Genomic DNA, 15,598 nt, shown 5'->3' on the forward strand with positions numbered 1-15,598 from the left:
GCGCTACTTCACGGTCAGGGCGGCTAGGGTCTGGAACCAGCTTCCAAGTGAGGTGGTGCAGGCTCCCACCCTGGGGGTTTTTAAGAGGAGATTAGATGACCATCTTGCTGGGGTCGTTTGACCCCAGTACTCTTTCCTGCCATGGCAGGGGGGCAGACTAGATGATCTGCCCAGGTCCCTTCCGACCCTAGAAACTATGAAACTATGATGAGTAAAATTACTTACATTCTCAATCACCATTCAGTCACAACTGAAGAATAAGGTTGGAAGTGGCATCCAGCAGCAAGATGGGTAGATGGGGCCAGGGAGACTCTGGGATCTTGGGGCGGTGACAGCATGGGGCCTGGACCCAGGGCACACCCATGATCCACTGCCCACATGCTCCTGTGACAGGCACAGGTCCTGTGGGCAGTGGTGTGCAGGAAGCAGATTGCAGCACTGGCCCAGATCTGGCCCCACGCTGTCATCACCCCAAGATCCTGGACCTGGACACAGCTCTCTGCCAGTAGCCCTAACCTGCCTGCATGGGTCCTGGCCATCCTCCATTGAGACCCCAGGATAATGGGGTGGTGACAGCGTGGGGCCAGGACAGAGCCTCAGTATTGCAGGCAGGGACATTCAGAGAGCAGATTGCAACTCTGCCCCAGCCCCCCACTATTACTGCTACACAGGGCTGAGCCAGGGCATGTGGCCAGGTGGACAATATGGGGCCACGGGTGGGCAGGGAACTGCATCCAGAGTGGGGTCTGGGACATTGGGGTGGTGACAGCATGGAGCTGGGGCCCAGAATAGAGCTGCAATCTGCTCCCCACACACCCCTGCCCATGGAGCCTGTTGCAAGGGTATACAGGCAGTGGAGTGCAGCTCTGCCCCCGGTCCGAGCCCCACACTGTCACCACCACCACAAGATCCCAGGGTCTCCCTGGCCCCACTTGACCATCTCGCTCACAGATGCTGCTCCTTGCCCACTTGCAGCCCCATCTCAGGCACCCGGCCAAGTACCCTGCTCATGTAGGTTCCAACGCTGGCAGTGGGTCCAGGTCAGATGGGCCAGGGCCAACAGCTGTGGCAGTCAGGAGCTGCTGCTGCTGGGATATGGAGTTCAGCCACTGTGCTGTATGCCCACCCATGGAACCTGCGCCTGTTGCAGGGACATGTGGGTAGTGGATCACAGCTCTGCTCCAGGCCCCCACCCTGCACTGTCAGTGCCCCGGGACCCCGCCCTGTGATCACTGCTTCACCCACCTATCCTGCTCCCAAACACTGCTCCCCACTGGCCCACAGCCCCATCACACATACTGAGTTTTGATGAGCTGCTGTGCAGGGAGGTGGGGTTCTGATCCAGCCCATGACAGCTAAGCAAAACTCCCTGTATGACCAGCGGACACAAATAATTTTCTCACCCTGCTACAGATCAATATTTGGGAACAAAGCATGCTATTGGCTCTGAAAAGGACTTTCTGGAACAAAAGTCTTTCAGTACCCATCTGATTGTCAGGTTTGAAGAATCAGAGTGTGCTCAAAGATAGCTCAACATACTCTCTGTACCACACATGCTCCAACTGCAAACAGAGAACAATTGCATAGCACTACACTGCATACTCCAAGAAGCTTAAGCATATATCCCCTCCCCTGACATCTGTGTTTATTTCTATTGTACAGCATAAAGTTTCTATAACAGAATTTCTAAAGAGTTGAAATAGAAAGACAGCTTATTTTATACAGCCAACACTGCTTTATGCCAAGAATGTAGTCCAAGAAGACTAGAGTCTACAATCTGAAGTTCTTACTAGGAAGGAAAAGGTTGATCGTGCCGGGAAACATTTATTTGGGAAATAAGTTATTAATCTCCTGAGAGGGTCACCAAGAAGCATGTACCATGCACCTGCTCCAACTATGCACACAGCCAACTCAGAAATAAGGTAACAGATCCACCCCCAGGGCCACCGCTGCTGCTACTCTCAAGTTCTCTCTGGCATGCTTGAAAGTGGTCCCCAAATGGTGCACTCGGGAGCTTCACTGCTTCAATATCAGGGTTTGGTACATGCACAGAAAGTAAGAAGCATGCTTCATCCAGCAACAAAGAAATACCCTTTTGAATCTTTTGTATATGCATCTGTATCTTTAAAGTAGTTTACTTGACTGATAATTTTCTAGTGGTAGCGGGTGTTATGACAATACGTTGAGGTGATTCTTACAAAAGCTCATTATCCTACCAGAATATAAAGGAACTAGGAGCAGGATTGTAGAGAGGGTTTAGGACTGAACTGAGCCATTTTAAGGTAAAAATCCCACAACACCCACACCTGGTGACAACAACCAAGCTAGTCATTATGTTGTATTACTAAATTTAAGTTAAAACCACCAGAACCTAGACAGAATGAAAGACTTGACACAACACAGTGTATGGACAGATTTAGACCAGTTGGTTACAGATGTTATGGGGAAGCAGGGGACTTTCCCCATTGTTTAAGTGACTGCATTTGTTAAACACTCACCGAATTCTCTTCATCATCTTGATCCAGTTCCCGCTGTTGTGCTTCTTGGCGTTTCAACTTAACATCCATTGCTTCATTAATCAAATCCCGCAAAATTGACACCCCTTTGGCACTTTTAACAAATGGATGCTAAAAAAAAGGATGTACATGATATGTTTTAAGCAGTAAATCTGAATCATGAAAACAGCAGTAAAAAACCCCCAAACATTACTGTTACCCAGAGCTATCCCCATTCCTGTTGCACAAATATTAATGCTTGTGCAAACAGCTCAGCAAAAGCACAAGTTTAATGCATCTTTTTAGCAATGGAGAAAGAGAATCCCTGACTAAGTTCTGCTACAAAATGACAAATTCTGCAGTACCCTGCATTCAGACTCTTCTCCTGAACTGCTTTGAACATAACTCACTTCTACACGTGACTGTTTAAAATCATAACCCAGGAATACAGTGTGGCTACACTTCCCAACAGGTTGCAAAACTGCATAAATTGCTGTCTTCTTTTCACATTCTAAGGGTCATCTGATAAACCATAGTGAAGCCTTCTCAGAAGGGGTGTATCAATGGAGACATTAGTGTCATGGAAAGACAGGAGTACTGTTTTGTTTGTAGTGGGAGAAGCTGTAGCCCAAGATGGTACAGTGCAAAGAACATCCTCTTGATTCAAATCTATATCCCTTTTCTCTTTGATAATATCTAATGAGTGCTTTAAAGATTATCCAGCTTTGCTTTTATCTCTAAGCAGGAGCCTCTCTCACATGAAAACAAAGGTAAACTGGAACAGACAGAAAATGGAGAGGAGTTGTTTGTGACATCAAGTAGCAGCAGAGAAATGGCTCTGTTTAAAGCATAAGGTCAGTTAAGGTACACTCTATATGTCATGCAGTTAAGCAACAGGATCTCTCCTTGGAAATCTTGTGAATCAGACAGACAAAAAGCCTGAGGGCACAAAGATGCAATGTTTAAATTTTATACGTATGCATAAGGAACAGGAAGCAGAAGTAGATCTAGTTTGTAGGGAAGACTTAGAAGGTTGAAACTGAATGTAAGGTTTTTAATCATGACATTACAAACAGAAAACAAAAAGGGAAATTATTATTGCAAAATGCACCCAATCACTATGTCTACACTACAAATCATTACACTCTCTAGGTTTCACGCCACTGTAGGCTCATCCTAGGCACCCAACACCAGACCTGAAGAAGCTGCGTGGCAGTGGCTCTTTGCTCAGGGCTCTTCACAAGACACTGTTTTACAAAGTCGGTGAAATTGTCTGACCAGAATTCTGGCTTCCGGAATGTTGGAGGAGGATTTGTAGGAATCATGAAAATTGCCTGATAAAAATAAAAACTGCTTAATTTCTAGACAGTCAAGATCACACACAGAACAACCATGCACACTGCCTGAAGTAAACACATTTACAAAAGGTGTTCATAACCCAACTCTGAGATAACTATAGCAGTTCAAAGTTGCCTGTCACTTCAATTGTTTATGCCAACTATGTATGTTCCCCTAGCAAACAGATCAAAGTCATGAGAAATTCATTCACTCCACTGTAGAGCTATTTTCATTGGGAGTTTTTTACCTATGGCAGAGATACTACTTGAAAAATAGAACTGCATGTTGACAACTGGGGCATGGGGGTTGATCCAAAGAACAACACGTATGTTCTAAGCAAACTATATAATTCTACATTTATGTGATGATTTTCCTTCTCATGAGAAATATTCTCTCATTTTACTTGATGTTAATTTCTTCCCAAGTTAAAAGATAGTTGGCATCTTGTTAGAGTGCTATTCAACTAACTATGAATTGAAAACTATGCATTTCCTGCAATGTTTGAGTCCTTGGTCCTCACCCTCATTGGATGAATATCTGCATATGGTGGTTTTCCTTCAGCCATTTCTATTACTGTGATCCCCAGTGACCAGATGTCTGCTACACAGTTATACCCAATTTCCTGGATCACTTCAGGAGCCATCCAAAACGGAGTTCCTATAACTGTGTTCCGTTTTGCCATGGTATCCTAAAACAAAAACAGGAGAAAGAAAATTCCATGCAATGTTAAAGCTTTTTGTTCTTTTACTAAGTACCACACTTCCTTAATATTGCCCTTAAAGATCATACACCAAAGTAAGACTCAGGAAGACTAGAATATGGGATATTGCACCTTTGAACCGTAATGCATCAGCAGAATATGTAAAAGACCCAGAAGAATGGGGCAGGTGCTACTGCAAATAAATTTAGGTACAGTAGTTCTGGAGACAGAAAAAAACTAGGGTACCAGACCTGTGCCTGCTTTAGAGTCTACTGCTAGATCAAGGCCAATATATGTAGCTCTTCCATGAAGAGATGATTGAACAGTTTCTTTAAAAAAAATCAGACACACAAAAAAAGCCTACAAACATTTAATGTTGGTAGCTGTAGCTTAAAAGAAACTGAACACACACAATGATGTTTTTACTTACTGTAAGCTGTCCTGCTACCCCAAAATCTGCAAGTTTAGCATGTCCTTCTGTATTTAGTAATATATTCCCAGCTTTGATATCTCGGTGTATTTTCCTCATAAAATGCAGATATTCTAGTCCTTTGAGGGTTGACTGTACTATTGTAGCAATTTCCTCTTCTGTTAACTACAGAAGACAAAAGTTATAGCCAACCATGATTCACCAAGACTGTAAAGCATCTGATGTGAAAGACTGACATTTCCTTGCCATATCAACTAACAAAAAATTATAGTTTCAGTTAGAAATATACAGAAGGTATGGTTTACAGTTTCACACAGTGTTGTATGCCCTTTCACAAGCAGATATTTATGCTGTTACAGAACAACCAGAGACTCATTCTGTCTTTGGAAGCATTGATAATTCATCTAATCTGAATAGCTACTTAAACCATAATTACATTAACTAATTCGCTAACTTGATCTAGCTAGCTATGTGGCGATAGCCACCCTCAATTTCAGAAATGCCAGGCACTTGCAACTCACACAACCACCAATGGCAGCTCTGGTTGCTGAGCAACTATGAAAAGAAAAGAATCCAGCCAGAGAACGATGCACAGACCACTAGCCACCTTCTCACTATCATTTGTAACATTTAGGGTGGATACTTACAAGTGATTTTCATAAAGTGTCAAGATTTATAAAATGCCAAGAGTTAAGGAGAAAGAACATACCGTTTTATTTCGTAACCGAATAATGTCAGATACAGATCCAGCTCCACAGTACTCCATGACGATCCACAGGTCCGTGTTCTTAAAATAGCTGCCGTAGTATTTGACTACATGGGGACTACAAAAAAAATAAGGGGGTGAGGAGCAAGATGAAAAGAGAAAGCATCATGTTATTGACTAAAGTAACTCTATATGTGGCACCACAATACAAAGCACAGCCAACACCCGCCTCCCTCCTCCACACACACACACCTCCACCCCGCAAAATCTACTGAATATTCAGGGTCAAATTCAGGATCCCAAATTTAAATACTGAGCATATTGCAAAGTGAAGAGTTCACAGGAAGTGCTCATATCCTCCATTAAAAGGAAACTCCCCTTGAACACAAATACCCTTCTTAGTTCTACAATTCAGTTCTGGATCTTAATGCTTTTTAGAAACTTAATAAAGAGTTAGGTCATTTTATCTCATCTACCGTCACTGTCTGGTTACCTAGCAAATAACCCAATATCAGAATAAAACAGCTGTCCTTTGGAAAAAAGCTAAAAGCTGACTAGACAGAAATATAGAGCTAAAGAAAGGAACAAAACTGGTTTTAATTTGCAAATGACTAAGTAATTAAGGCAGAATTAAATGCTGATAAAGGAGATGTCTTTAATGTCTGTGCAGAGCATAAGCGTCGCATGATTTTCTATCCATGGTATTCACAAGTGTGGAGTAGACAGACAAATGAAAGGTTTGATTCCAGACAGTCTGGACATTTTGCTTTCAAGGAGGAGAAATGTTCACAGACTTGTAACTGGGGGAAAAAAATTGTGAGCATTTTATTATTTGAGCAACAAGTCTGCACAGAGAGTGAACAGCAGTACAATTCCATTCGGAAGCCTATTTTTTTAAGTACTGTAAATGGTATTTAATTTAAGCTTACAGTCTGAGAAAACAGCAATTAATTGATCTAGATGTGGAATATCAGCATATAAAAAAAAAAAGAGTAGAGGTTACATTTTTCATTCAGGGGAAACACTTTGGTAGAAGGACTTCTGTGCAAGGGATCTCTCTGTAATCTTTTCTAATCAAACAATTTTCCCATAAGTAATGACTGAAGTTATTAATACAAAACCTGCAGACCCTGATTTCCAATCTCCCAACAACTGTGCAAGAGTAACACTGAATGTGCACTGACCTACATGCATATGTTAGTGTATGGGTGGCCAAACTGCTGCACATGTGCCACAAGTGTCATAGAGAGCCTCTGCCACAGACTGGGGAGGAAACAGTCAACACGGCAATAGATACTGTAGGGGGCACAGAGCACAGGAAAGGAAGCAGAGTGATGAAGCAGGCAAGGAATACTGCACAGAGCTGAAAGCAGTGCAGCAGATTGGAGTGGTACTCGAGGAGGGCATAGGACTTAATTTGTGGCATGCCTGTCAAAAAGGATGGCCTACACTGAGTTAGTACATGAAAATCTACATATGCTGAGGGTTCTACAAGTGAAAATTCTGTCATCTTTGCAGACAATAGTGTATTTGCATCTCTGTGTGTTATTTTCTGTCACTGGACCTCCACCAGAGCTCCACTTTAAATAAATCAATCAAGGCCAAAATCTCTATTGCCTTTTAGTTTCTGTAAATTATACTGTTATAGTAAAGATGTTTCTAAATTAGACTGAGAAGAGGACAGCAGAAGACTTTTGCAAAGAAGAACCCAGTTTACTTTGTTAGTATTTCCTGGTCCACCTCAGACAGTACAATTGCTGGTCTAACCTCTAAAAAGTGTTTAAGACAGCATAGCAACTCTTAGATCCAATTAGTAAATAGCAGGTTACATACAGTACTCTTCTTTCATCAATGCATATGGGTTTCACTGCATGCACTTACCTGTCACATTGCTGCATTATGGATATTTCCTTTATAATCTCCTGTAGGTCAGATTCAACAGGGACTTGCTTAATTGCAACAACTTGACCCGTCTCTTTATGAATAGCTTTGAATACGCTGCCATAGGATCTGTAATAGACAATTTGAAATACTGAACACAAACACTGCAAGAGGTTAGAAACTGGCACATTGTTTTAGTGAAAAGATCACTGCAAAAGGGAGAGCTAGCCCAATCTAAGCATACTATCAGACTCAAAGTTGCCTGTAGGCTAGCATACTGCTCCTGATGGGCTATCCTGACATCAACAAAATAATGCAAGAGACACATTCTGGATGCTTAAAAAATTATCTTTTCACCCATTTGCAAAGGAAGTTGAGCACATATCTCATACAGACATATGAAATGACCATGAGAGTAAAGAATGAAGATTTCCTCAGCCTGGGTAAATCAAGTCAACAACTGGTAAGCAAAAGGAAAGTATGAACTACATTTATTACCAGCATTCACCCAATTTTTTTAAACTCATTGACAATGCACAGATTCTGTTCCACTGATACAAAATCACTGCAATACTACATAGGTCACAAGTAAGTCCTGGTGGGGGACAGGACAGAAAGCACAACTGCATGCCCCTGCCATTGCCCCTGCTGCTGAATGTTGGTCCAGCCAGGCTGCAGCCCCAGGCCCCATGGTTTGCACAAAAATTGTACCACCACCACTACCCACACTGCTGCTGGGCTCTGGCTCCAGCCAGGCTGCAGCCCCGTGCTCTGCTGTCAACACAGAAGTCTGGCCGGGGGCGAGACAACCCTGTGTCGCCAATGCAATACTAGCTACCTGTGGGTGCACAGATACAAAAAAGGTCAAGTTAAGATTTTGCTCTAAGATAGTACATTTCACCCACAGATGCCAAGAGTTCTCTGATCTAACATGGGGAGACTTCAGGGCTGAGCACAGATGCAACCAACAGAAACTCTGTGTTCTGCAGATGAGTTCTTGATACTTAGCACAGAGTAAATACTGTATAAGCTATGATTTGAGATGAGCAAACTAAAAGAAGATTGAAGCAGATGCATCTGGCCCTACTTTCAAATGTTTTTCTCTTAAACCAAAATGTTTGAGCATCTCCTTCCTATCCCCAAAAATGTTATTACTTCAAAAAGGCAAGGATGTGAACAAGAAACTTCTTTGGAGAAAGAAGTGTTTAGGGTAACTAAATTATTATTTCTTACAAAACCCTAAATAAAAGATACAGAAATTAACCTACTTTTCTGGGGTTTCCTATTTTTTTTTTCCTTCTACTCTACAGATAAACTGGAGAAGTGCCTATTGCAGATACTTTCAAATGTTGCCTCCTACACATCACAATCAGAAAACTGACACTGTCATTTAAATAGACCAAATCTGCACCAACTGTTTCAAAGAAAAGAATTTCCAACAAAAATAGGTAGGTTAGCTCATTTTAAGGTTTCAGCACTGTATTCAGAAAAATAAGTGTACAAACCACTAGTTGGCTCATGGCTCTGCAACAGGATACAGTACCTACCTCTCACCTTTATGGCCTTAATTACAACCAGACTAGGTCAAAATAATCAAAAGTAATTCCTATTTGTATGTTCTGTAGCCTGTCTGAAATAAGGTGCTTTTCAATACTGTTGGTAATAACCACCAGCCTTGGTGACAACAGAAAGGCCAAGAAATGAAAAATGAATAGGAAGTGAGAATAATCTCTGAGTTAATCCTAGACACGTGCTCTGAGCATGCATGTATCCAAGAATCATATTTAAGGTATGCTGCTAGGACACCATTTTTAACCTGCAGTACATTAATTTGCAATTGCTGTGTTTGTGCTCCGAGTCCAAGATTTGAGGTTCTCAAAATCACCGAATGTTTAATTGGATGCCAGTTACTAAGCGTTTACAGTCCACCTATTTTGCAAGAACTCCCGATAGTCACTGTTTGCATATACAACGTCAATGTAATGATCTTTGGGCTCATCTTAAGGGACTATCAGTTTAGGGAAGTAGTCTGCATTTTAAATTTGCTGAATGCAGCTTATTCAGCACAAGACTAAAAACAAGGGCCAGTGAAGAGAACAGAAAATAATAGCCCACAAACAGAAGAACAGCTCCCATGCCTCTCTTACTTGGTACCCTCATCGCACGCACAACAATTTCCCACAAGGACTACTGGAGACACTAAGATAAAGAGGAAAGGTTTAATTTCAGTTTTCAGTCTTCAGCATTAATAGAATGCTTAAAGTTCTCCACATATAATGTGAACAGATATTTTTATCTACCCTTTGTATTCCAACTTTTCCTTCCTTGCTTGACCATGCGTTTTGGTTTCCAATTTAATTCTGGGTTTTATACCTCAAATATAGATGTGAGATTTTCTAGCTACAGTTTGTACATCAAAGAAAAATCTACAGGCTTACTGTGCATAGCTGCCCAAGATCACAACTTACGCTAACACTTTCAGTAATTTAAAACCTTTACTCTAATTATACAAATTCTGCATCCTTACTAGTTGGATTAACACATATACAAATGTTATTCCCAGTACTTTCTATTAAAAAAGCTGATTCTTTTGACCAACTAAGAACTATTTGATTTACAAGACCCTGTACTGGAAGTAACCTTAAAAATGCAAACCCCGAAATAGTAGTCTTATTCACCAGAAATGAAGGACCAACCTACAAACTATCTTGAAACCATTTTGTATGTCCATTTTGTGAAATCATTCTTCCCAAAGTTTTAGGAAGTTATATTGTTTCTCTTCTGTAAGCTCCTTTTTCTAGCAAGCTGTACTTCTCCAGGAGAATTGCTGGTGCTGATCCTCTTTCTACTTCTTTCCTAATGACTCCTGATAAACTAAGGTGTCTCATACTCAAACAACATAATCACTACTAATCTCAATAACAACGAGGCACCTAAATACCAGCTTGAGCCCAACTGGATTAACAAGGAGAGACTCTTTGCGTAACCTTCTTCAAGTAACTGGATTCCCCCTCCCACGTTAATTCACTTCTTAATGTGAAGTTTCATCATTAAAAGACAAAACACAATAATCCATATCTGATTACTTAAACTTTTCTGGCAGTACTTTTTCATGTTTTTACACTTCCTCCATTTAAAAACGGAATTCTGACAACTCACATTGGTTAGATGATGTAGAATACATGGTAGATCAGGGAGGCCAAACTCATTTGGCCTTGTGGGCTGGACGAGTGATGTGGGGCCAATCCGCAAGCTGGATCAGGCATGCAGACCAGCCCCACATGTCCTGGATGAGTTGCTCCAGGAACATGCTGCACATGGTGTCTGCTGCATGCCAGATCCAGCGTGTGTTCTGGAGCAGATGTCACATGTACCCCAGAATGGCTGGAGCAGGTACTGCATATTGCACATAGGACCATCCGGCACACCATACAAGCTACCTATGGGTACACTCAAGACCATGAGCAGCGCTGGAGGCTGAATGATAGTGCTACACAGACTCTATCTAGCCCGTGAGCAGCATCTTTGACACCTCTGTTGTAAATGATCCAACGCCAGGAACCAGTCACACTACCACCCCCCACCTCTGGTAAAAAGAGAGAACATTACATGTTTAAGAGAAATGTTATACCCCTTTTTATAACATACTTACCCTTCCCCAAGCTTCTCCAGTACATCAAATACTTCTTCAGGTTGCTTGGTTAAACTATCTTCATCCAACTTCTTCAGCTGCCTGTATACACAAGGGCATAGAAACAAAGGTTAAGATACTGTAATTTGGGTATTTCTTAGAACAGAAGTGTGAGACAAAGGTTTTAAATCATACAGTATTAGAAGTTTGACAAATATGTATTTTGTCATAATCATTTAAGATTTAGTCTGCCTAAGAAGTAAAATACGGTCACTAGATGCAAAATCAGAACACCAAACACTAAAAACAGCTTTGAGTCTTACAGGGAGCAGAGTTTTATCAAACATATAGATCTGTATTTCCTCTGTGCTGCAGGAAACAGTTATATAGCCAAGGCACCAGAATATGTAGGATCATGTTTGGGTGCACTTTATAGATTTCATAATTAACAACATTGTGTCTACTGCTTCCTGAACAAATCTTCTGCTAGCTTATAGATTTAGACTATGCAAAGATTATGCTTTTGTAGGACAGGGGTTGTTCTTTTTCTTGCTCATTTTTCACTAGAAATTCAGAACTTGTTTATCCTGGAAAGACAGAGTGACTGGTGAGCTGGTATGATGGAGTGAAGGGGAACGGAAGGAAAGGAAATCAATGAAAGTATAATGCAATCAGTCAAGTTGGAAAGTGATGTTAACAGTAAATTAAAAAGTGACCTAACACCTGGAGTTGAAACACTTATGAGGAAAGATGCCTTGGTTAGAGGTTCCAAAACTTCTTAGTCCCTTCAGTTGCGGGGGAGGGAGAAAGAGGGGAAAGAACCATGCCAATTTTATGCATCACAAACCAACAAGAAAAATGCAAATTTCTTCTCTCTTTTGCATATCATCTTTAACATACTTCAGAATTACTGACCAAGAAGCTACACATAAATCACTATCAAGTTCTAAACAGCTCTTAAGCATACAAACACCCAAAACCACATCTTTTATGATCCACTAAGTAGCCAACACATGCCATAAGAAAAAGTGCATCACCTATGAACTAAAAACAGTTATATTATGGTTACAGAAGACAAAGAGACTTTTGTAGCTCTTTATCAAGCAATTCTTAAGTCTCTACATTTGAATTATATAAAAAACCGAAATGCACATGGCTGCCTGCTGTTTATAAATAACATGAGCTGTTGTCATTAAACATGAAGAAAACGGGCACAGTTTGTATCTAAGATACTAAAAATGTAAAAAGCTTTTGTGAAGTTGATGAAGCTAGGACTGGAAAGCACTCAATGTGCATCTGCTATTACGTCAATATGCAGAAGCCATATAGGAGAAGCAAGATGCACATGGGCTATACATACAATGGCTTCCTGAAATGAAGGAAACAGTACAAGCAAGCAAACTCAGGAAGTGGCGAAATACTGAAAGTCACTAGGTTCTTTGCAATGATAAGCATTAAACCAAAAGAAGGTTACTTGTTCTTGCTTGAATAACAATACCTAGTCACCATTACCAAATAGCTTGAAATGTAGTAATCTAAAGGGCAGATACTACAGAATAAAGTGTGTAGAATTAGATCCAGCCACACACCAATTCTACATGATTTTAGAAGATCCAAACATCACATGAGCTCTTCAGGAGCCAATTTATTGCCTATTTCAAGTGACACTAAGCTTCCTTGTTCCTGAACGTATTCAGAAATTCAATGGTATTCTTTCAGCATCTAATGAGCCTGAATCAGGAGATATCCAAATTATCTAGGACACCCTGTCTTTTACAGCATACCTTTTTATAGAGGGTTAAGATGGAAACAAAAATAATTTTGCTTTCTGGAGTGTTCACATCTAATCTGGGTCAGGTATAGTTAAACTTCCATATAGACAATTATATACTAAATTATAGGTAGACTAAACACATTACTAACAGCAGATATTTTGCTCCCTTGTCAGTTAAACTAGAACAAAAAAAAGAAAAGAAAAGAAAGCCAGCTGCTATCTGTCACAAAACAAAGGAAACTGCCTCTTCTGCTCATCTCTCCAACATAGTTAGAAACAGCTGCACACCACCGATAGTGTTCTGACAGACTGAAACTTCATTCAATTGCTGAAGTGCTTCCAAATTATCCTCTGTCCAGAGTTGTTCAACAACAGTCTGCAGTGAAATGATAGGCTACTAACAGTTTGATTCACATGTCTTTGAAATCCCAAACTGACACTGCCTGCACACCCAACAGATGTTACTTATCAGAAAAAAGTAAGAGCGAACATTAAGGAATGTTAGCAACAGTATACAAGGCATTGAACTGAGCTTCAAAGGATAAACATCCTGTCACTGCTAGCTTGCACTTTTAACTGCTAAATGGAATAACTAGGAGATTAGAAAATAAGTAATTTCATTCCCCGCCCCCCCTTAATACACATGTAATAAATAGTGGCCTTTGTTGATGAGTAACTTTAATTAAAAGGGAAGACACAAGTGACTTCCAAAAATCAAAATTCTACTTCCTTAGACTAAATATGCCCTAGGCCTTTCCCAAACTAATTAAAAAGAAATTTAACATCTGATTTGACATGTCTCAGTCAGTCCTAAAAGGAAAAGTTGGGGGTTTTTTTTGTTTTTTTTAAGAGTACAGAATGAATCTCCTATTGAAAAATGGAAGATTCCAAGTCATTAGTTTTTCATGATCTAGCAAGGTTTCAGACCTAGCATGTTGTCTGTCATTCAGAAGTCCTCTTAATTAGACTTTTAAGATTAACTCCCAATATTAACTCAATCTACAATTAGAGGGAAAAAATGAACAGATTCATATTGCTGGCAAGGTTTCATATTTCTACACTTTCAGGGGTTCTTTAGAAAAGGTTTGACATCCCCCATTATTTCCCATCAGCTTCTGGTTTTGCTTGTGAACAATATGAGCCAAAGGTTGCAACAGAATAAATTACACATCAGTTGATCCATTTCTTCCTCTTGGCTACTTAAATCATCTGGTTGTGAATTGCTCTGTCTAGGCTCCACTGCTCTCATCCATAGTCAGAGATCATTGAACCTTAAAATAGACAGGAACACTGGCAGAACGCAAAGAGAACATGATAGATCTCACCTACAAAAAGAGCTTTGTGCAGTTTTGCAAGAGATACACAAGGTTATCACAACAACTGCTACCCCAAAATACCCTGAAATATTTCTAAGGTATTTTAAAGGGTCACCAGCTTGACTTCTAAAATCACCGGGAAGTGAACTTTCCCAAATGTCAAAGAAAACATAATTGTCATAGGATCTATGATACAGTGCACGTGCACAGATGAAGATAAAGCCCTCCAAATATTCTGCTATAAGGAGATGTGAGTTCCCTTAGCTATCATCACTTGCCAGACTTAGTGCTTGGAGACCTAGAAGTAATTACAGGGCATTCAGAACTCCAGACGGAGTTACTCATGACTAACAAATATATTCCACACCATATAAATGGAATAAGTGCATCAGCAACAAGGAAATCCCACAAGTTTTGCTTTCCTCCATGAAATATTTTAGTTGCAACTCTAAGCAATATATTCTATTAACTAACTGATGCTCCTTGCAAAGAAAGGAAAATTGTGAAGACGCTACCTCAGTCATCTTAGCTGTACCTACTGGGTTTCAGAGAAAAAGGGTATTATTAAGAAGACAACATTAAGTCTTTATTTGGACTTACAGTAATGGCCAGATTTCCCCTCCTTTTACTCCCTTTTTCGATGCCTTGAATACCAAAGGATTTGGATTTTCCTGTTGCCTTACATAAAAAGGCAGGTTAAGCTGGAACATTTCCTCGAGATCCCGATACCTATTTAGACTGGCAACCCCCAGAGAGCAAATGACTCTTATTCTGTGAAGAGCTGTGGGAATTCAGCACTTTAACAATGCCTCTTTGATCACGCTAAGGCAGAGGTGTCTTAAACATCACGACTGCAAAAGCACAGCTCTCATTTCCACGATTGGCAGTTACGTTGCCAAGACTCCCGTTCCTTGCCATACTTGCATTTGGTAACGGTGACTCGGTGTTGTTATTCAAGCAAGAACAAGTAACCTGACAGGGCCCCGAGGCCTTTCTTGCTTCACCCCGCGCCTTGCTTTCTGAAACGAAGTCCGGTTACAGGCTGGACACGGCTCCTGCGTGACAAGCCCGGCTCCCCTAACCCCACAGAACAACAATACACCTGCGAGGATGGTTTGAAGAAGGGTGGAACCGACGACCAAAATCCCCAGCCAGCAGGGGAGCGACTCCTCCGGCTACAAACAAACGACCTATTTAATTCGGGGCTGATTAATTCGGGCGAGATCGGACTCGCGTCAACACGCAACTAAGTCGCAGCAGCCGCGACTACCCCGAGCTGGGGCGTGGGGCGTGGGGCCGCCCCCAGCCCCGGCGGAGGCGCTGCCAC

General features: G+C 41.1%; 1 protein-coding gene across 1 annotated transcript in view; it reads right to left on the minus strand.

The window, feature by feature from the left end:
• STK4 (serine/threonine kinase 4) overlaps window positions 1–14,981 on the minus strand; it is a 72,401-nt gene extending 57,420 nt beyond the window's left edge. The window contains exons 1-8 of the mRNA XM_006016720.3: window positions 14,872–14,981; window positions 11,203–11,283; window positions 7,551–7,679; window positions 5,673–5,787; window positions 4,964–5,128; window positions 4,354–4,521; window positions 3,692–3,829; window positions 2,499–2,627 (exon numbers count right to left, since the gene is read on the minus strand). Of these exons, the coding sequence (XP_006016782.1) occupies window positions 2,499–2,627; window positions 3,692–3,829; window positions 4,354–4,521; window positions 4,964–5,128; window positions 5,673–5,787; window positions 7,551–7,679; window positions 11,203–11,283; window positions 14,872–14,981 (1,035 nt within the window). The remainder of the gene's footprint in view (window positions 1–2,498; window positions 2,628–3,691; window positions 3,830–4,353; window positions 4,522–4,963; window positions 5,129–5,672; window positions 5,788–7,550; window positions 7,680–11,202; window positions 11,284–14,871) is intronic.
• Between the last annotated feature and the right edge of the window lie 617 nt (window positions 14,982–15,598).

The sequence above is a fragment of the Alligator sinensis genome, unplaced genomic scaffold, assembly GCF_000455745.1.
Source record: "Alligator sinensis unplaced genomic scaffold, ASM45574v1 scaffold76_1, whole genome shotgun sequence".
NCBI lineage: Eukaryota > Metazoa > Chordata > Crocodylia > Alligatoridae > Alligator > Alligator sinensis.